At 44.0% G+C, this 21,690-nt stretch overlaps 1 protein-coding gene across 3 annotated transcripts in view; it reads right to left on the bottom strand.

The window, feature by feature from the left end:
- The window catches only part of OPHN1 (oligophrenin 1), a 234,765-nt gene that overhangs the window by 188,185 nt on the left and 24,890 nt on the right, over positions 1-21,690 (bottom strand). For all 3 annotated transcript variants that reach the window (XM_040322901.1, XM_040322902.1, XM_040322903.1), the window contains exon 2: positions 16,605-16,766. In XM_040322901.1, coding sequence (XP_040178835.1) covers positions 16,605-16,766 — 162 coding nt within the window. The remainder of the gene's footprint in view (positions 1-16,604; positions 16,767-21,690) is intronic.

Genomic DNA, 21,690 nt, shown 5'->3' with positions numbered 1-21,690 from the left:
TCACTGCCCTGTATTGGCTCTGTGGCTCTGTACATCACAGAAGCAGGAAACATGCAAAAACAAAACTAGAAACTGCAAGTACATTATATGATTTATTTTTATCTATTTTTAATCATGTTTAAAAGGAATCAGTTAACTATTATGTCTCTATACCCTGTAAACAGTCATTTCAGCAAAAAAAAAAAAAAATTCCTTTACAACTCCTTTAAGTGTGTCCTAGGGAGTGATTCTAACTGTTAGGGGCGGGGCTTGCTGCGACACTTCACTGATCGCTGCTCCCGATGAGTGAGCAGACGATCACTGTCCTGTCACTAGGCAGAATAGGGAGATGTTTTGTTTACATCCCCTGTTCTGTCGTTCTGTGACCCGATCATCGAGTTTGTGGGTCCCGCGAGCACGGTCACAGAGGCCGCGCCCGCTAGGAGGCAGGTTTAAAGCAACGTGTATATACGTTGCTTTGCCTGCCCGTGCCATTCTGCCGACGTAAATCTACGCGAGGCGGACGGCAAGCGGATAACGAAGAAAAGGCCCATCTATTACTCAGTCTCCTCCAAATCTCTGCTCTGGAGATCTGACTTCCTGTTAGCGGGTGGCTACGTTCGTTCTCCAATCCTCTCTTGCTCGCTCCCAAGATGGCCAATGGGATTTGTAGTGTACATAGAGCGGAATACATGATCACAACGTGCACTGCTCAAATAAGTAAAATTGAAACCACTCCAATACCCCAATCTTTTATCCCAGTTGAACGTTTGCAGGTGCTGGTCGGATTTAACATCGGTTCGTTAGACACATCGAAAAATAAAAATTAAGCATTATGCATTAAGGTGAAATAACAGCTGGTGTTGCGCCCCCCCCCCCCCCCCGAGCCCCCGTTTTACTTACCTGACCCGTCGAAGGTCCCGCGCTCGGTCCCGAGATCCTCTTCGCCGCTCAGCCTGGCCGCTGATTGGCTAGAGCGGCTGGATTGAGAGCAGCGCAGCCATTGGCTGGCGCTGCTGTCAATCACATTCAGTGATGTGGCGCGCCGAGGGGCGGGGCCGAGTGATACAGTGAGCGGCTATGGCCGTTCGCTGTATCACGGGAGCGTGCCCGCAATTACTGACCACCATGCGAGCTCTCGCATGACTGTGGTGAGTAATTGCGGGGAGGACCAGAGACAGCCGCCGAGGGACCCCAGAAGACATGGATCGGGGCCACTCTGTGCAAAACGAACTGCACTGTGGAGGCAAGTATAACATGTTTGTTATTTTGAAGGAAAAAAAATGCTTTACAAACGCTTTAAGCCAGTGCATTGTTGGTTCACTTACCTTTTCCTTCGATTTCCCTTCTAAAAAATGTTTTCTTTGTCTGAATTTTTCACTTCCTGTTCCTCCTCAGTAAGCTTTCCACCATCATCCGAGCCGTTCTGGCTGGGGGTTAGTCAGCGTGCTCGCCCCCCTCCCTTGGGACTACATGAACGTTCACAGCGTGTCCTCTCAGGGATGTAGTCCCAAGGGAGGGGAAGAGCACGCTGACTAACCCCCAGACAGAACGGCTCGGATGATGGGGCAAGCTTACTGAGGAGGAACAGGAAGTGAGAAATTCAGACAAAGAAAAAAAAAACATTTAGAAGGGAAATCGAAGGAAAAGGTAAGTGAACCAACAATGCACTAGCTTAAAGGAACCAATTTAGAAAGTAAAAAACAAACCTTTACAACCCCTTTAACTGCTTGCCGACCGCCCACCGTCGTTTTACGGCGGCAAGTCGGCTCCTGCGCAGGACGCCGCCGGGCACACGCGATTGCTCGTTACAGAGCGAGGACCGGGAGCTGTGTGTGTAAACACACAGCTCCCGGTCCTGTCAGGGAGAGAAATGCTGATCTTCTGTTCATACAATGTATGAACAGAAGATCAGTCATTTCCCCTAGTGAGGCCACCCCCCCAACAGTTAGAACACACCCAGGGAACATAATTAAACCCTTTCCCGCCCCCTAGTGTTAACCCCTTCACTGCCAGTGGCATTTTTATAGTAATCCAATGCATTTTTATAGCACTGATCGCTATAAAAATGCCAATGGTCCCAAAAATGTGTCAAAAGTGTCCGAAGTGTCCGCCATAATGTCGCAGTACGGATAAAAATCGCTGATTGCCGCCATTACTAGTAAAAAAAAAAAATATTAAATAAAAATGCCATAAAAATAACCCCTATTTTGTAAACGCTATAACTTTTGCGCAAACCAATCAATAAACGCTTATTGCGATTTTTGTTTACGAAAAATATGTAGAAGAATACGTATCGGCCTAAACTGAGGGAAAAAAACGTTTTTTTTATATATTTTTGGAGGATATTTATTATAGCAAAAAGTAAAAAATATTCATTTTTTTCAAAATTGTCGCTCTATTTTTGTTTATAGCGCAAAAACTAAAAACCGCAGAGGTGATCAAATACCACCAAAAGAAAGCTCTATTTGTGGGGAAAAAAGGACGCCAATTTTGTTTGGGAGCACGACTGCGCAATTGTCAGTTAAAGCGACGCAGTCGCGAAACGCAAAAAGTGCTCTGGTCTTTGACCAGCAATATGGTCCGGGGGTTAAGTGGTTAAAGGGATGAGGTGGCAACCCTGGTACCAGCAGAGGTTGTAGTACTGTAAGAAAGCAATGACTGGGGTCACCACACCTTGGTCAGGTAAGGCCGTTCAGGTCCGCCGAAAAAAAACTGACAGGCAGACTTGAATGGCCGCTCCATACATCTCTATGGAGCATCGGATGTCAGCGGTGACATGTCCGATACGCCACCATCCGTCCATGGTGGATCGGATCGGATGAAAAACTGACAATCCGTTTTTATCCGATCTCTCCATAGGAGACACGGCGCTGGACAAGCCCCTCCCCGCTCAGTGAGCAGAGAGGAACCTGTCATCCGCCGGGCTCAGCGGAGAGATTAGCCGCTGACCTGGCCGGCCGCTGCAAGCGGATCCGTCCCCGTGTGGAAGGGGCCTAAGAACTAGTAATTTTTTGTTTCCAAGATGCTTTTGGTTTTTATTTATTTGCATAGTGACAGGGCCGCTTTACAAGAAATTTATATTCGCATGTTAGTGTGGCAACACGTCCAAGTAAAACAAAAAAAAATAATAATACATTCTTTTAGGTATACAAAAATATTTTTCCTGGTTCACAGGCTAGGTGAATAAACAACTGTCAAAGCAAATGTAAATGTAACCAGTTCAGTTGCATTCCACAAAAAAAAAAAAAATTGGAAAAATTGAAAACCACGAGTCGCAATCACATGGGTGTCTGAAAACTCAGTTTGGGGTGGAGAATATGGTCAAAAGTGTGTTGACTCCCCTCCAAAAGTGCTTTCAGTGAAGGCTACTGGTAATGTTATAGCATACAATGACATTTTGGACTATTGTACTCTTCTGAAGTTGTGCTAACAGACTCCTTCCTGTTCCAGCAAGGATGTACCCAGTGTAAAAAGTCAGGTCCATGAAGACATGGTTTGAGGAGTTTGGGGTGGAGGATCTCAAGTGTCCTGCACAGAGCCCTGACCTCAACCTGATAGAACACCTTTGGGATCAGGTCTTGTCCAACATCAATACCTGACCTCAATCCTACTACTAAACATCTTTGGGATCAGATTTCCTCATCAAACTTCCATACCCAACCTCAACCCTACTGAACATCTTTGGGATCTGGTCTTCTCATCCAACGTCAGTAATTGACCTCAACCCTACTGAACATCTTTGGGATCTGGTCTTCTCATCCAACGTCAGTAATTGACCTCAACCCTACTGAACATCTTTGGGATCTGGTCTTCTCGTCCAACGTCAGTAATTGACCTTAACCCTACTGAACATCTTTGGGATCTGGTCTTCTCATCCAACGTTGGTAATTGACCTCAACCCTACTGAACATCTTTGGGAACAGATCTTCTCATCAAACGTCCGTAACTAACCTCAACCCTACTATACACCTTTGGGATCTGGTCTTCTCATTTAACGTCAGTAATTGACCTCAACCCTACTATACTCTTTGGGATCTGGTCTTCTCATCCAACGTCAGTAATTGACCTCAACCCTACTGAACATCTTTGGGATCTGGTCTTCTCGTCCAACGTCAGTAATTGACCTTAACCCTACTGAACATCTTTGGGATCTGGTCTTCTCATCCAACGTTGGTAATTGACCTCAACCCTACTGAACATCTTTGGGAACAGATCTTCTCATCAAACGTCCGTAACTAACCTCAACCCTACTATACACCTTTGGGATCTGGTCTTCTCATTCAACGTCAGTAATTGACCTCAACCCTACTATACTCTTTGGGATCTGGTCTTCTCATCCAACGTCAGTAATTGACCTCAACCCTACTGAACACCTTTGGGAACAGATCTTCTCATCAAACGTCCGTAACTAACCTCAACCCTACTATACACCTTTGGGATCTGGTCTTCTCATTCAACGTCAGTAATTGACCTCAACCCTACTATACTCTTTGGGATCTGGTCTTCTCATCCAACGTCAGTAATTGACCTCAACCCTACTGAACACCTTTGGGAACAGATCTTCTCATCCAACGTCAGTAACTAACCTCAACCCTACTATACACCTTTGGGATCTGGTCTTCTCATTCAACGTCAGTAATTGACCTCAACCCTACTATACTCTTTGGGATCTGGTCTTCTCATCCAACGTCAGTAATTGACCTCAACCCTACTGAACACCTTTGGGAACAGATCTGCTCATCAAACATCCGTAACTAACCTCAACCCTACTATACACCTTTGGGATCAGGTCTTCTCATCCAACGTCAGTAACTAACCTCAACCCTACTGAACACCTTTGGAATATTTTAGAATACCATTTGCAAGCCAGGTCTACTCATCCAAACATATGTACCCAACCTCAAAAACATTCAACACATCCCCAAAGAACATACCTGTACTTTTTCAAGCTTCAAGCAACAAAATGCTTAGGTGGGAATGGGGACCACTGAATATACAATGGAGCCTCGGATTACAAGTATGATCCGTTCCAGGAGAATGCTCGTAATCCAAAGTACCCGCATATCAAAGAGAGTTTCCCCATAGAAGTCAATGGAAACAAAGATAATTCATTCCGCATTGACTTCACTGGCATGCAATATCTTATGTGGCCAACGGCCATACCTAACCTCAACCCTACTGAACACCTCTGGGATCCGGTCTTATCCAACGTCAGTAACTGACCTCAACCCTACTGAACACCTTTGGAATATATTAGAATACCATTTGCAAGCCAGGTCTTCTCATCCAAACATCAGTACCTAACCTCAAAAACACTCAACCCTTCCCCAAATAACATACATGTACTTTTTCAAGCTTTAAGCAACAAAAAGGCTCAGGTGGGAATGGGAACCATTGAATATACAGTGGAACCCCTGATTACGAGCATAATCCGTTCCAGGAGAATGCTCGTAATCCAAAGTACTCGCATATCAAAGCGAGTTTCCCCATTGAAGTCAATGGAAACAAAGATAATTCATTCCGCATTGACTTCAATGGTATGCAGTACCGCATGCGGCCAGAGGTGGGGGGCACCGAAGAGCCTCGGAAACAGCCAGAAAGGCCCGTGGACAGCTCGGCTGACCTCGACAAACCTCAGAAAGGCTTGGGAATGGAGTATTTCCATGTCTTTCCGAGCATTTCTGAACAGCTTCGATAAGCTCCGCTCGGCTCCGCCCCCCCTCACCTCAGGCCAAACGCGGTACTGCACACCGCTTTGGCCTGAACCCTTTTCGTTCTGTGCGACAACATTCACAAACAGTCAGGATTTTTAAAAATACAGTGCTCGTATTGTGAAACGCTCGTTAATCGCGTTACTCGCAATCCGTAAGTTCCACTGTAATGTGTATTCTAATGTTGAGCATTAAAATAAGCTTCAGTAAAATAAAGCAAAGAAATTTCAAATAAACTACATCAGGGCACCTCTTACATCAGAGTCCCCATCAAAGTCCTTTCCTTACATCAAGAGTCCCCATCAAAGTCCTTCCCTTACAGAGTTCCCATCAAAGTCCTTCCTTACATCAGAGTCCCCATCAAAGTCCTTCCCTTACATCAGAGTCCCCATCAAAGTCCTTTCCTTACATCAAGAGTCCCCATCAAAGTCCTTCCCTTACAGAGTTCCCATCAAAGTCCTTCCTTACATCAGAGTCCCCATCAAAGTCCTTCCCTTACATCAGAGTCCCCATCAAAGTCCTTCCCTTACATCAGAGTCCCCATCAAAGTCCTTCCTTACATCAGAGTCCCCATTAAGGTCACCCCTTTCATCAGAGTCCCCATCAAAGTCCTTCCCTTACATCAGAGTCCCCATCAAAGTCCTTCCCTTACATCAGAGTCCCCATCAAAGTCCTTCCCTTACATCAGAGTCCCCATCAAAGTCCTTCCCTTACATCAGAGTCCCCATCAAAGTCCTTCCCTTACATCAGAGTCCCCATTAAGGTCACCCCTTTCATCAGAGTCCCCATCAAAGTCCTTCCCTTACATCAGAGTCCCCATCAAAGTCCTTCCCTTACATCAGAGTCCCCATCAAAGTCCTTCCCTTACATCAGAGTCCCCGTTAAGGTCACCCCTTTCATCAGAGTCCCCATCAAAGTCCTTCCCTTACATCAGAGTTCTCATCAAAGTACTTCCCTTACAGAGTCCCCATCAAAGTCCCTATTAAGGTCATACTTTTCATCAGAGTCCCCATCAAAGTCCTTCCTTACATCAGAGTCCCCATCAAAGTCCTTCCTTACATCAGAGTCCCCATCAAAGTCCTTTCCTTACAGAGTCCCTATCAGGGTGCCCCTTGCATCAGGGTCCCCATCAGGTCTAGACAGAGGACATGTCACTGTCCTGTGAATGTTGGGGCATAAACGTGATTGGTTATCAGAACACCATTGGTCCTGGCAACCAATGACAGTACAGTGTCAGCTGTAATGGAGAGCGGAGGGGAAAGTTGGAGAGAAGAGACCCCATAGGCGGACCTGAAGACCTGTGTGAAGCCCCGGACCCCAGCTGCGGGCTGCACAATACCTTGTAGGGGGACAGATCTGACCCACAGGCCAACGTTTGAAGACCCTTGCTCTGGTTCAACTCTACGATGTGTCTCTTGCAACCCAACAATATCATTTTATGTCTATAGAAATGGTACAGACACATAATAAATCCTTAGATTACATATTATTAGTTACATCACCCAGTGTACTTGTACACTCCTAAGACCAGACAAGGAGTAAAGTGCATTAGTCCAAAGCAGCGTTATCAGATCGCTATAAACCGGTAAAAGGACGCTTCATTTCTTTCCGCGGATCCTCATTGGGAAGAAATAGAAAATGCGAGTTTATATTTTTGAAAAAAAAAAAAAAAATTCGGAATTAGTTTAATTTTAAGAAGTTGGGGCCAGATTCACAAAAGAGATACAACGGCGTTTCTCCTGATACTCCGTCGTATCTCTGTTTCTATCTATGCGACTGATTCATAGAATCAGTTACGCATAGATATCCCTAAGATCCGACAGGTGTAATTGTTTTACACTGTCGGATCTTAGGATGCAGTACTGCAGCCGCCGCTGGGGGGAGTTTGCGTCTTAAACCAGCGTCGGGTATGCAAATTAGGAGTTACGGCGATTCCCGACGGTTTTTCACGTTTTCGCTACGTCGTCGCTAGTCTAGTTTCCCGTCGCAAAGTTAGTCGTTTTTTTTTGGTGCCTTAACTTTACACAGCAATCGTATTGCTGTATAAAGTATGGCCGTCGTTCCCGCGTCGAAATTTAAAAACCAACGTCGTTTGCGTAAGCCGTCCGGGAATACGGAATTACGCTACGCGCGTCGCCGTTACTTCGCGCAAAGCACGGCGGGAGTTCGGAAACGGAGCATGCGCGGTAGGTCCGGCACGGGAGCGCGCCTAATTCAAATGGCACACCCCCATTTAAATTGTCCCGCCTTGCGCCGGAGGCCGCCGGCGTAGGTTTTCATCGCAAGTGCTTGGTGAATCAGGCACTTGCGATGAAAAATTGCAGCGGTGTAACGTATCTACGATACGTTACGCCGCCGCTGCCCTACGTGAATCTGGCCCTTGGTTCTTTTGAAAATATTCGAATTAACGAAAACGCAGAAATTAAAGCTGGAGTTCACCCGAAATTTTTTTTTGAACATTAGATTCATGCTCATTTTCTCTAGGGGAATCGGGTAGTTTTTTTAAAATCTAAGCAGTACTTAGCGTTTTAGAGAGCGATCTTCTCCGCCGCTTCCGGGTATGGGCTGCGGGACTGGGCGTTCCTATTTGATTGACAGTCTTCCGAAAGGCTTCCGACGGTCGCATCTATCGCGTCACGAGTAGCCGAAAGAAGCCGAACGTCGGTGCGGCTCTATACGGCGCCTGCGCACCGACGTTCGGCTTCTTTCGGCTACTCGTGACGCGATATATGCGACCGTCGGAAGCCTGTCAATCAAATAGGAACGCCCAGTCCCGCAGACCATACCCGGAAGCGGCGGAGAAGATCGCTCTCTAAAACGGTAAGTACTGCTTCGATTTTAAAAAAACAAGCCGATTCCCCTTCACAAAATGAGCCTCAATCTAATGTTAAAAATTTACATTTCCGGGTGAACCTCCACTTTAAGAACTATTAAATTATAGGTATTGGAATTTCCTTTCAAATTTGGCTGTTGGTGAACGCAAATGGAACGTAAATTAAAATTACGTAATAAATAAAAACATTTTACCATTATCAATTCATTCCATTTCATACCTCTAGATACGCCATTCGTTATTACAAATAATTTGCAACTTTGGATAAATTCATATTCGTTGTGTTCACTAAGGCTGGATTCACACCTATGCAGTTTGAGCTTTTTTCATTTTGTAGATTTGCACTACAGTCCATGTAACATGGTTTCCTATGGAACACGTTCTGTAGTGCAAATCTGCAAAAAATCACTAAAAATGCCATAGGTGAGAATCCAGACTAAGTTCCCTTTCACACTTATACAATTTCTAGCACGATTTTGGACAGCAAAATCGTATGACAAGTCATTCTTCATGATTTTCAATGACTACCATTCAGACTGGCACGACTAATGCCGCGTACAGACGGTCGTTTTTTGTGATGAAAAAAAACGTCGTTTTTAAAAACGTCATTTACAATGACCGTGTGTGGGGAAAACGTTGTTTTATGTCTTCTGAAAAACGAGAAAAAAAAAAAATTTGAGCATGCTTCAATTTTTTATGTCGTTTTTCAAAACGTTGTTTTTGTGTCACAATAAATGACCGTGTGTAGCTAAAACCACGTTTAAAACAACATTTTTAAACCCGCGCATGCTTAGAAGCGAGTTAGGACGCGAGTTTGACTGGAACAGAGTGCCGTCTTACGTGCTGAACGTAACTGCGCTTTGCTAGAGCTTTTGGAAAAAACGATGGTGTGTATGATACGTCGATTTTGAAAATGAAGTTTGAAAAACTTCGGGTTTTTTTCATCACAAAAAACGACCGTCTGTACGCGGCATCAGTCGTGCCGACTTTAAAGTAGTTCCTGCATTACTTTTTTTCTGAAGTCGGATTTCGTATTAACAGATCCAACTTTGGCATGCGACTTGTACATGACTCGTGCATTAGGGGGGAACCCATGCTGGTCCGGTATGGATTTTAAGGGGAACCCCCACCCCGAACAAACGGCGTGGGGGCCCCCCCAAGATCCATACCAGACCCTTATCCGAGCATCAGCCCGGCCGGTCAGGAAAGGGGGTGGGGACAAGTGAGCGCCCCTCCTGAGCCGTACCGGGCCGCATATCCTCAACATGGGGGGTGGGTGCTTTGACCCAAAGCACCTTGCCCCCATGTTGATGAGGACAAGGGCCCATTCCCGACAACCCTGGTCGTTGGCTTATCGGAATCTGGGAGCCCCTTTTAATAAGGGGGCCCCCAGATCCCGGCCCCCCACCCTGTGTGAATGAGTATGGGGGTACATCGTACCCCTACCCATTCACCTGGAGGAAAAGTGTCAAAAAAATAAACACACTACACAGGTTTTTAAAATCATTAGTCAGCTTCAGGGGGTCTTCTTCCGACTTTGGGGTCTTCTCCGCTCTCTTCTTCCGCGCTCCCCGGTTCTTCTCCCACTCTCCGGTGCCTTCTTCGGGGCTGGCCTTCGCTATCTTCTTTGAAGCTCTTTTACTAGCGGCGGCCAGCCCGGTCTTCGTCGCCTTTTGCCTTCTTCCCTCTTCTTTTCTTCCAATGTTGGCTCGATGCTCCCTCCCGCTGTAATGCCGGGTGTGCGGTGCGCAGCGATTTATATAGGCCTCTTATGACGTCACAGTCCCAGCTTGCTTCGGGTGGTGACGACATAAGGGGGCGGGGTAATTATGTCGTCACCACTCGGAGCAGCCCCGAAGAAGACACCGGGAGAATGACCGGGAGCATGGAGATCAGAAGAAGAGAGTGGCGAAGACCCCCGAAGTCAGAAGACGACCCGCGGAGAGCGGAGAAGTCGGAAGAAGACCCCCGGAGCTGACTAATAAATGATTTTAAAAACCTGTGTAGTGTATTTTTTTTGACACTTTTCCTCCATGTGAATGGGTAGCGGTACGACGTACCCCCATACTCATTCACAGGGTGGGGGGGCAGGATCCAACGATTGTTCGGAGTGCGGTTGTCCAGAAAGAAAATGTTTTTTTTCTGCCTTGCTACATGCATTGCCTGCACCTGTGGATCATTATCAAGACTTTGCCTACCTGGAACGGCTGCTTCTCCTTTTGGCTATATCGGTAGGTGTGACTGTCAGATGACCACCTTTTCCCATATCAGTAAGTGTGATGGTCAAGTGACCACCTTCTTTTGGCGATATCGGTAGGTGTGAAGGTCAGGTGACCACCTTCTTTTGCCTATATCGGTAGGTGTGAAGGTCAAGTGACCACCTTCTTTTGGCTTCATTGGTAGGTGCGATGGTCAAGTGACCACCTTCTTTTGCCTATATCGGTAGGTGTGAAGGTCAAGTGACCACCTTCTTTTGTCTATATCGGTAGGTGTGAAGGTCAAGGGACCACCTTCTTTTGCCTATATCGGTAGGTGTGAAGGTCAAGTGACCACCTTCTTTTGCCTATATCGGTAGGTGTGAAGGTCAAGTGACCACCTTTTGGCGATATAGGTAGGTGTGATGGTCAAGTGACCACCTTCTTTTGCCTATATCGGTAGGTGTGAAGGTCAAGTGACCACCTTTTTTTGCCTATATCGGTAGGTGTGAAGGTCAAGTGACCACCTTTTGGCGATATAGGTAGGTGTGATGGTCAAGTGACCACCTTCTTTTGGCTTCATTGGTAGGTGTGATGGTCAAGTGACCACCTTCTTTTGGCTTCATTGGTAGGTGTGAAGGTCAAGTGACCACCTTCTTTTGGCTTCATTGGTAGGTGTGATGGTCAAGTGACCACCTTCTTTTGGCGATATCGGTAGGTGTGTGTGACGGTCAAGTGACCACCTTCTTTTGCCTATATCGGTAGGTGTAATGGTTAAATGACCACCTTCTTTTGGCAATATAGTGTCGTTAGTTTGACATACAAATGCCCATGACAGGGCACATCACATACATTCATCCCCCTCGCGCCAGGCTGTTGAAACTGCACGATTTTCGAGCTGCGAGAGGCAGATGGGAAAATGCGTCTCCTTCCACCTGCTCCTCAGCCCCCGCACAGAGCGAGAACAGCAGAATCCCTAATTATCAGCAATTCCAACAACTCTGCATCCCGCGGTGGCAGCCTACACCGTATCCCAGCCTCCGTTCAGTCAAACATTTACCACGTCTCTATTTCTATAGTGAGAACGCCCACATCTGACACCACCATGGGAGACATCTGTTCTATAGATCAATACCTTGCTGGCAGCGAGCACACTGCGCCAACAACCTGGAAGGTATCAGTTAAAGTGGAACTCCAGGTAAACAGCTACATATATATATATATTTATGTATGTGTTTGCCTGGCGAAGGATTATTTTTGTCTATCCAGTCCTGAGATTTGCACAGCTCTGTCACACAGTAGTCAGGTGGATGGCACAACTTACACTGGGGGTGCTCTCTCCAACCCAACAGTTAAAAAGCAGCAAAAGGCTGATAAGGTCATCCGTCTGTTCACTCAGGCTCCCTCCTCTTATATGCATGTTGCTTATAACTACATTTGCATACAACACATACGATGCAGGTACAGTGTTGCATGACCGTGCAATTACCAGTCATTGTGCTAAATAAAAATCCTCCCGTCAAATAGGGGTCTATTTCTATAATAAAAAAAATAAAAATACCAACAGAAAGCTTAAAATTATGTGAAAAAATCTATAACATTTCATTTCAGTACAGTGTTGCATGACCGTGCAATTGCTAGTTAAAATAGCGCTGTGCTGAATAGCAAAAAATAGCCTGGTCACGAATGGTTCTTTTTTCATTTCTATAATTAAAAACTATTAAATTATATAAGTTTAATTTGGTGTACAGTGTTGCATGACTGCACAATTTCAAGGTAAAATGGCAGTTCTGAATAGCAAAAAATGGTCATAAAGGGGGTAAAAGTTTCAGGAGCTCAAGTGGTCAAGGAAACGCCATCGCGGCTAGCAGATGCACATTCACAACCCGCAATGCAAAAAAACGTGCGAGGAATCGCTGGAAAAAAAAAAGTGCAGGGGATACTTTGGCACGCTTGTGGCGCTTAGCACAGCCCATTTAAGTGAATGGACTGCCCTATGCAGTCACTCAATAAATGCACAAAAAAAAAAAAAGACAAACAAAAATGCAGAAGAAAAAAATAAGAGAAATGGAGGTAAAAAGAAAAAAATATAAAAAAAAAAAAAAAAAAGGGAAGAAAATAGAAAATAAAAAAAATATAAAAGAAAGGAGGAAAAAAGGAAAGAAAAATTGAAGAAAAAGAGAAAAGAATAAAAAAGAAAAAAAAGAAAAAAAGGGGAGGAAAAAAAAAAAACCAGAAAATAACGGAAGAAAAAAATGGAGGGGAAAAAAACGAAAGAATAAAAAAGGCAGGGAAAAAGAAAAATGGAGAAAAAAATAAAATAAAAGAGAATAGAATAGAAAAGAAAAAAATGGAGAAAAAAAGAAGAAAAGAAAAAACAGAAAAAAAATGGAGAAAAAAAAGCAAAAGAATAAATAAAAAAATTAAAAAATAAAAAAAAGGTTGGAGAAAAAAAAGGAGGAAAAAAAAAAAGGAAAAAGGAAAAATAGAAAAGAAAAAAAAAAGGTGAAAAAAAAGGAGGGAAAAAAACTGAAGACAGAAAAAACAATAAAAAAGGGAGGAATAAAGAAGAAAAATGGAGGAAGAAAAAGAAATGAAAAAAAAAAAAAAAAAAAAAGAAGAATAGAAAAGAAAAAAAAACAGAAAAAAAAAACTAAATAAAAAGGGAGGGAAAAAAAGTAGAAAACAGAAAAAAAATTGGAGGGAAAAAAAACAATAAAAAGGGAAGGAAAAGAAGAAAAATGGAAGAAAAAGAAATGAAAAAAAAAAAAGGAGAAAAAAACGAAATAAAAAGGGAGGGGGAAAAAGTAGAAAACAGAAATAAATGAAAAAAAAAGGAGGAAAAAAAAAGAAAATAACTGAAAAAAAACTAAAGAATAAAAAAAATTTAAAATAAATAAAAACTGAGGGAAACAAAGAAAGAAAAATGGAGGAAGAATAGAAAAGAAAAAAAAAGTGAAAAAAAAGAGGAAAAAAGGGAAAAAAATGGAGGAAAACAATAAAAAAAGGGAGGAATAAAGAAGAAAAATGAAAGATTAGAAAAGAAAAAAAATGGTGAAAAAGAAAAACTAAATAAAAAGGGAGGGGAAAAAAAAGTAGAAAACAGAAAAAAAAGAAGAAAAAAATGAAACAAAAGGGAGAGAAAAAAAAAAGCACATGTGCGTTGCGCGGGTGTGAATGGGGCTCTGAGGGGAAACTAACGCACATGAATCAGACGACATATAGATGATTGATGACATTGTATTTCATGTACAAATTCCAGAGAAGAAAGCGCAGAGTCGTTGTCATAGCAACAAACCAGATTGCAGTTGTCGGTTCTGCAGGTGGGATTGGAAAATAAATGACGGGATCTGTCCGTTACTACAAATAAAATTCGGATGTCTCTTTCGCGTCGGTCCCCCCCCCGTCCCCCCCATCACCAGGCCGGGGTGCCGGTCATCCATAGAGATGGGTTTTATTTTATTATGTCTATTTGTTATTGATGGTTTCTTAGCATTTAACCGCACCTTTCCCCGCCATTGTTTTCCTGACACAAGCGTCAGGAGACGTCACCAGTCAGTAGGTGACAATGACTCATCCCTGAACAATGGCCTGTCAGTACATCTCACACAATAGTACATAATAAGCTGAGCCCGCAGCTAAGAGAGCCCTTTCACCTGGCAAGGGATTGGTCTATATGTCCATCCAGTCCTGAGATCTACACAGCTCTGCCAAGTGGATGACACCAGTTACAGTCGAGAGATACAATGGTGTCATCTGCCCATCCTTGGGGCTCATTCACATTAGCGGTGGAAAGATGCTATAAACACGGCTACACAGATAACTGGCATACGCCACATTTTTAACACCCCCCAACGGCTCCCCCTTCAGCTGTAGAGTCGGCTCCCTGGGGGTGTACACACATCACAGAAATGATACCCTGGTCACTTTCAGGGTAGAGCCTGCCGAGCCCGGCCCAGACAAGTGAGTGGGGCTGATCCACAAGTGCCCCTGTATCTGTAAGCGTTTGCAGCGTGCTAGGGCAAGGTTCAAGGGGTTAATGCAGGCAGTGAGGATACGACTCCTCCCCGCCTGCCAAATGTTCTCTAAAGAGCGTTCGGAAAGTGGATCACACTTCGGACAGCAAAGCAAGTGTGAATGAGGCCTTCGCCTGCTGATTGGATGGTAAAAGAGCAGCAGACTGCTCAGGTCAACCCTCTCTCTCCTCCTACTAGCATGCTCCTGGTCAGCACATCAGCATGCAAGACACCTGATTGGCTCCCAGTCCTGCCCCTCCCTCCCCCCAGTATATATATATATATATATATATATATATATATATATATATATATATATATATATATATATATATATATATATATATATATATATATATATACATATACATACATACATACATACATACATACATAGACACACACAAATATATATATAAAATTATATGTATTTAGATTACAATTATTAAACAAATATACAGAATAAATAATACACAATAAATGAGAAATAATAAACTCTGATAAATAAGTGAAAGTATAAAATAAACAAAAATTAATAAAAATATAAATAAATACAATACATAGTAAAATACATATTTAAAAATAAAATATATAAATATATAATAAAAAAATAAAAATAAATGTAACAATTTTTTTAAACTGTGTGTAAATGGGAAATGTACCGATACATATTAGTCTAGGATGGGGCAGGGAGGGGTTGGGTCCCTTATTACAATTTTATTGCTAAAACACAAATAAAAACACAATTAAAAAATGTCGCACTGGATACAAGTCTTCAATGGGTCAATTGAATTATCACTGGGCCATTGTGCTCCTCTATGCAATGAAGGGCGATTAGGGCTGGTGGGAGGGGCCAGCAGGGTGCTGTACATATCTTCCTGAGAATATCACATTGGCTCCTTACTCCTCTTAAAGGGGTTGTAAAGGAAAATATTTTTTTCCCTAAATGGCTTCCTTTACCTTAGTGCAGTCCTCCTTCACTTACCTCATCCTTTTATTTTGCTTTTAAATGTCCTTATTTCTTCTGAGAAATCCTCACTTCCTGTTCTTCTGTCTGTAACTCCACACAGTAATGCAAGGCTTTCTCCCTGGTGTGGAGAAAGCCTCTTGAGGGGAGGAGGGGGCGAGCAGGAGAGTCAGGACACTCTCTACTTTGCAGATAAAGGAGCTGTGTGTTAGTGGGCGTCCTGACTCTCCTGCTCGCCCCCTCCCCCCTCAAGAGGCTTTCTTCACACCCGGAAGAAAGCCTTGCATTACGGTGTGGAGTTACAGACAGAAGAACAGGAAGTGAGGATTTCTCAGAAGAAATAAGGACATATAAAAGCAAAATGGAAGGATGAGGTAAGTGAAGGAGGACTGCACTAAGGTAAAGGAAGCTATTTAGGGAAAAAAAATTTCCTTTACATCCCCTTTAAGAGCCCTCATCCCTGATGCAAGCAGTGGGAGGAGCTATGCAAATATGAAAATGCCTTGATTGGTGGATGGAGGAGTGGGCGTTCCTAGGCAGACTGCGTTTGCATGTACACCTCCCACATGTGATGCTGAGCCTACAAGTTTGGAAAAACTGAAATCCAATGAATGACAGGGGTGGGGCCAGAGTCAGTCAGGCTGGGGAAGAAAGAGCTAGATGATGCTGGATGTCATCCAGCCAGGAAATGAGGTGGGCTCCGAGTGTGTAGCATCTAATGCACATTATGAGAAGCTCACAGTGTGCGGTGAATTCAGAGGAAGTCCAGAGGAGGAGCCGGTACACCTGTACAAGACTGAAGGGGGGATATGAAGGATATGAAGGAGAGGATATGAAACCCAATATTGGGGTGAATACAGCCACACACACAGCAATGGGGGGTTTATGAAGCTTTCTTACCCTTGATGGCGCTGATGAGAGCGTTCCCATCCTTGATGACGTCTTTGATGAATTTGTTGGTCCTCTCCAGCTCCTGCTCATACCCCTTCAGGCTCTCTCTGAAGACCGGACTGTCCAGGTAGCAGTCGCTGAACTCCAGAGGTGGGTGGCCCATGGTTAGTCCTGGAGGAAGAAGACACAACCATCATCACACGGATTAATCAATGACCAATTATATGGACTGAGGGGGGCGCTGTACTGTAATAGTCATTAACCACTTAAGCCCCGGACCAATATGCAGCCTAAAGACCCAAGGGGTTTTTACAATTCGGCACTGCGTCGCTTTAACAGACAATTTCGTGGTCGTGCGACGTGGCTCCCAGACAAAATTGGCGTCCTTTTTTCCCCACAAATAGAGCTTTCTTTTCGTGGTATTTGATCACCTCTGCGGTTTTTAGTTTTTGCGCTATAAACAAAAATAGAGCGACAATTTTGAAAAAAATTCAATATTTTTTACTTTTTGCTATAATAAATATCCCCCAAAAACATATATAAAAACATTTTTTTCCCTCAGTTTAGGCCGATACGTATTCTTCTACCTATTTTTAGTAAAAAAAAATCGCAATAAGCGTTTATCGATTGGTTTGCGCAAAATTTATAGCGTTTACAAAATAGGGGATAGTTTTATTGCATTTTTATAAATTTTTTTTTTTTTACTACTACTTGCGGCGATCAGCAATTTTTTTTGTGACTGCGACATTATGGCGGACACTTCGGACAATTTTGACACATTTTTGGGACCATTGTCATTTTCACAGCAAAAAATGCATTTAAAATGCATTGTTTACTGTGAAAATGACAGTTGCAGTTTGGGAGTTAACCACAGGGGGCGCTGTAGGAGTTAGGGTTCACCTAGTGTGTGTTTACAACTGTAGGGGGGTGTGGCTGTAGGTCTGACGTCATCGATTGTGTCTCCCCTATAAAGGGAATGACGCGATCGATGCGCCGCCACAGTGAAGCACGGGGAAGCTGTGTTTACATACGGCTCTCCCCGTTCTTCAGCTCCGGGGAGCGATCGCGACGGAGCGGCTATAAACGAATAGCCGCGCCGCGGTCCCCGATCGCTCCCTGAGCGAACCCGACCGCCGCATGTAGCGGGGGGGGGCCCGATCGGACCCCCCACCCGCTAATAGGCAAGGACGTACATTAACGCCCATGTGCCTGTACGTGCCATATTGTGGACGTACATTTACATGCGGAGGTCGGGAAGTGGTTAATTTATCCACAGAGTTCCATTGATCTCTTTCAGGGGTCGACAATATCCAGGCGCCAGGTCGCAATTGCGACAAGAAATTGTGACCTGGCGCCCACGCCCCCCTTAATTGAGGCCGCGCCTTTGCGGCCTACAAGGCCGCAAATCCGCGGCCTCAATTACCGACCGTCACGGGCCCGCCGCGATCGCGTGGTGGGGGCGCACGGAGGCACAGGATCCTGTGTCTCCGTGCGCCCCCACCTCCCCCGCCGCGTGATCGCGGAGGGCCCGTGACGGTCGGTAATTGAGGCCGCGGCCTTGTGAAGTCCCAAGCTCTTCCTTCTGTGAGCTGGCGCCATCTGGTGATGGCCGTTGGCATTACAATTAAACAGCAATTCTACTATGTAATTTTTCACTATTTTCACTGCCATCTCCTCCCCTCTAATTAGAACCCCCAAACATTATATATATTTTTTATCCTAACACCCTAGAGAATAAAATGGCGATCGTTGCAATACTCTCTGTCACGCTGTATTTGCGCAGCGGTCTTACAAGCGCACTTTTTTGGAAAAAAAATTACACTTTTTTTTATTAAAAAGGTAAGACAACAGTAAAGTTATCCCAATTTTTTTTTATATTGTGAAAGATAATGTTACGCCGAGTAAATTGATACCCAACATGTCACGCTTCAAAATTGCGTCTGCTCGTGGAATGCCAACAAAGTTTTACCCTTTAAAATCTCCATAGGCGACGTTTAAAAAAATCTACAGGTTGCATGTTTTGAGTTACAGAGGAGGACTAGGGCTAGAATTATTGCTCTCGCTCTACCAATCGCGGCGATACCTCACATGTGTGGTTTGAATAACGTTTACATATGCGGGCGCTGCTCACGTATGTGTTCACTTCTGCGCGCCAGCTCGTCGGGACGGGGCGCGTTTTCTGGCTCCTAACTTTTTTAGCTGGCTCCTAGATTCCAAGCAAATTTGTCAAACCCTGACTTTTATTGGTTATCTTTGGCCCCTTTCACACTTGTGTGACTTGTCCTGCGACTTGGGGCTGCAAAGTCACATGGCAAGTCTTACCCCAATGATTTCCAATGAGGACCGTTCATATCTATGCGACTTCAAGTCACAGCGACGTCAAAGTCCTCCCTGCACTACTTTGGTCTGACTTTGATGCGACTTGAGGTCCATAGACCTCAAAATTAAAATCGCGGCAAAATCAAGTAGCACAAGTGTGAAAGGAGCCTTAAAGTGATATCACTCCCTCAGATTTTTCTCGACTTCCAGCCGCAGACTTAAAGGGGTATTAAACCCCAAAATTTAATAAATTGCAGCTAAACAATTATTAGATGTGGTCGCTGCATTTGTTTTCTTTTAGGCTTGTTTACTCTCAGTGATCACTTGGTGATCTGGCCAGTAACACAACTTCTGTATTAGAGCGCCCCACTCTGGATTAAGGAAAACAGGGGGCACATCAGACAGCAGCATTGTGAGGGGAGTGTTAGTACTAGCAGATTTAGATACACTAACAAATTACTGTAATACTGAATGCCAGCTAATACTTCATAAATCGATTACAGTTTTTTTTTTTACCTTTTGGGTTAAAGGTTTTACATCAATGAAAGCTGAGAGAAGGAAAGAAAGAAAGAAAGAAAAAAAGCGAAAGAGAAAAAGAAAGCGAAAGAGAAAGCGAAAGAGAAAAAGAAAGCGAAAGAAAGAGGAGAGCGAAAGAAAGCGTGATAGCGAAAGAAAGAGCAAAAGAAAGAGCAAAAGAAAGAAAGAAAGAAAGCAGGAAAAGAAAAGAAAAGAAAGAGCAAAAGAGAAAGCGAGAGAAAGAGAAAGAAAGCAAGAGAAAGAAAAGAAAAAGAAAAAGAGAAAGAAAAGAAAAAGACGGAAAGAAAGAACAAAAGCACGAAAAAGAACAAAAAAAAAAAAGCAAGAGGATGCAAAAGAGGACGCAAGAGAGAACGCAAGAGGACGCAAAAGGACACAAAAGAGAACGCAAGAGGATGCAAAAGAGGATGCAAAAGAGAAAGCAAGAGGACGCAAAAGAGAACGCAAGAGGACGCAAAAGAGAACGCAAGAAAAAAAAAAAAAAGCACGTAAGAGAAAAAAAAAAAAACACGTAAGAGAAAAAAAAAAAAAAAAAGCAAGAGAAAAAAAAACGCAAGAGGACGCAAAAGAGAACGCAAGAGGACGCAAAAGAGAACGCAAGAGGACGCAAGAAAAAAAAAAAGGACGTAAGAGGAAAAAAAAAAAAAAGAACGCAAGAGAAAAAAAAAACGCAAGGTGATGCAAAAGAGAAAGCAAGAGGACGCAAAAGAGAACGCAAGAGGACGCAAAAGAGAACGCAAGAGGACGCAAAAGAGAACGCAAGAGGACGCAAAAGAGAACGCAAGAGGACGCAAAAGAGAACGCAAGAGGACGCAAAAGAGAACGCAAGAGGACGCAAAAGAGAACGCAAGAGAACGCGCAAGAGAACGCAAGAGGACGCAAAAGAGAACGCAAGAGGACGCAAAAGAGAACGCAAGAGGACGCAAAAGAGAACGCAAGAGGACGCAAAAGAGAACGCAAGAGGACGCAAAAGAGAATGCAAGAGAACGCGCAAGAGAACGCAAGAGGACGCAAAAGAGAACGCAAGAGGACGCAAAAAAAAACGCAAGAGGACGCAAAAGAGAACGCAAGAGGACGCAAAAGAGAAAGCAAGAGGACGCAAAAGAGAACGCAAGAGGACGCAAAAGAGAACGCAAGAGGACGCAAAAGAGAACGCAAGAGGACGCAAAAGAGAACGCAAGAGGACGCAAAAGAGAACGCAAGAGGACGCAAAAGAGAATGCAAGAGAACGCGCAAGAGAACGCAAGAGGACGCAAAAGAGAACGCAAGAGGACGCAAAAGAAGAACGCAAGAGGACACAAAAGAGAACGCAAGAGGACGCAAAAGAGAACGCAAGAGGACGCAAAAGAGAACGCAAGAGGACGCAAAAGAGAATGCAAGAGAACGCGCAAGAGAACGCAAAAGAGAACGCAAAAGAGAGCGCAAAAGAGAACGCAAAAAAGAACGCAAAAAAGAACGCAAAAAAGAACGCAAAAAAGAACGCAAGAGAACGCAAAAGAAAACGTAAGAGAATAAAAAAGAGAACGCAAAAGGGAACGAAATGGAAAAAGAACGAAAGGAAAAAAAAATAGAAAAGAAAAAAGGGAAAGAGAAAAAAGAAACAAAGAAAGAAAGATAGATAATGCAGCCATCACATCTAAGAGTTGGTAAGCTGCGATATAATAAATGTTGGCTTTTGGATTTAATACCACTTTAAAAACTTGTCTCCTGCCCACAGTAAATTTCCTGCAGACAGGCGGCACAGACAGGCGGCACAGACAGGCGGCACAATGTACCTTCACGTCTCCAGCCTGCTTCTGCATATCTATCCTTTCAGTCCTGATATTTACACAGCTCTGCCAAGAGGAGGACACCACCTACAGTAGGGCCCCGTTGACACTTGAGCATAGTGGAAAAGCAGGCGGCTGATTGGACACCCACCCTATTGGTTGAACTGGATGGACTTTTCAACCAGGCTGTGTACCTATGACAGCACGAGTTTAGCATCTGATTTCAGCGGATGAAATGTGTGTACAAGACTTTAGGCACATAGTTAACCAATTGATCTCCCAAGATGTTACCCCTTCCCAGCCAGTGATCTCTATACTAGTGTCACTAGTGATGTGTCAGTAACCCTCCCAGTCAGTGTCTGTTAGTGCCAGATTGTCCGCCACACTAGTAGTCACTGATCACCATCATTACTACTATAGCATCTATAGCTGTGTAAATTGCAGTACCAGAGACATGCATCAGAATACAT

This window comes from Rana temporaria, chromosome 9, assembly GCF_905171775.1.
Source record: "Rana temporaria chromosome 9, aRanTem1.1, whole genome shotgun sequence".
Lineage (NCBI taxonomy): Eukaryota > Metazoa > Chordata > Amphibia > Anura > Ranidae > Rana > Rana temporaria.
This window is presented reverse-complemented; position numbering and strand designations above follow the sequence as displayed.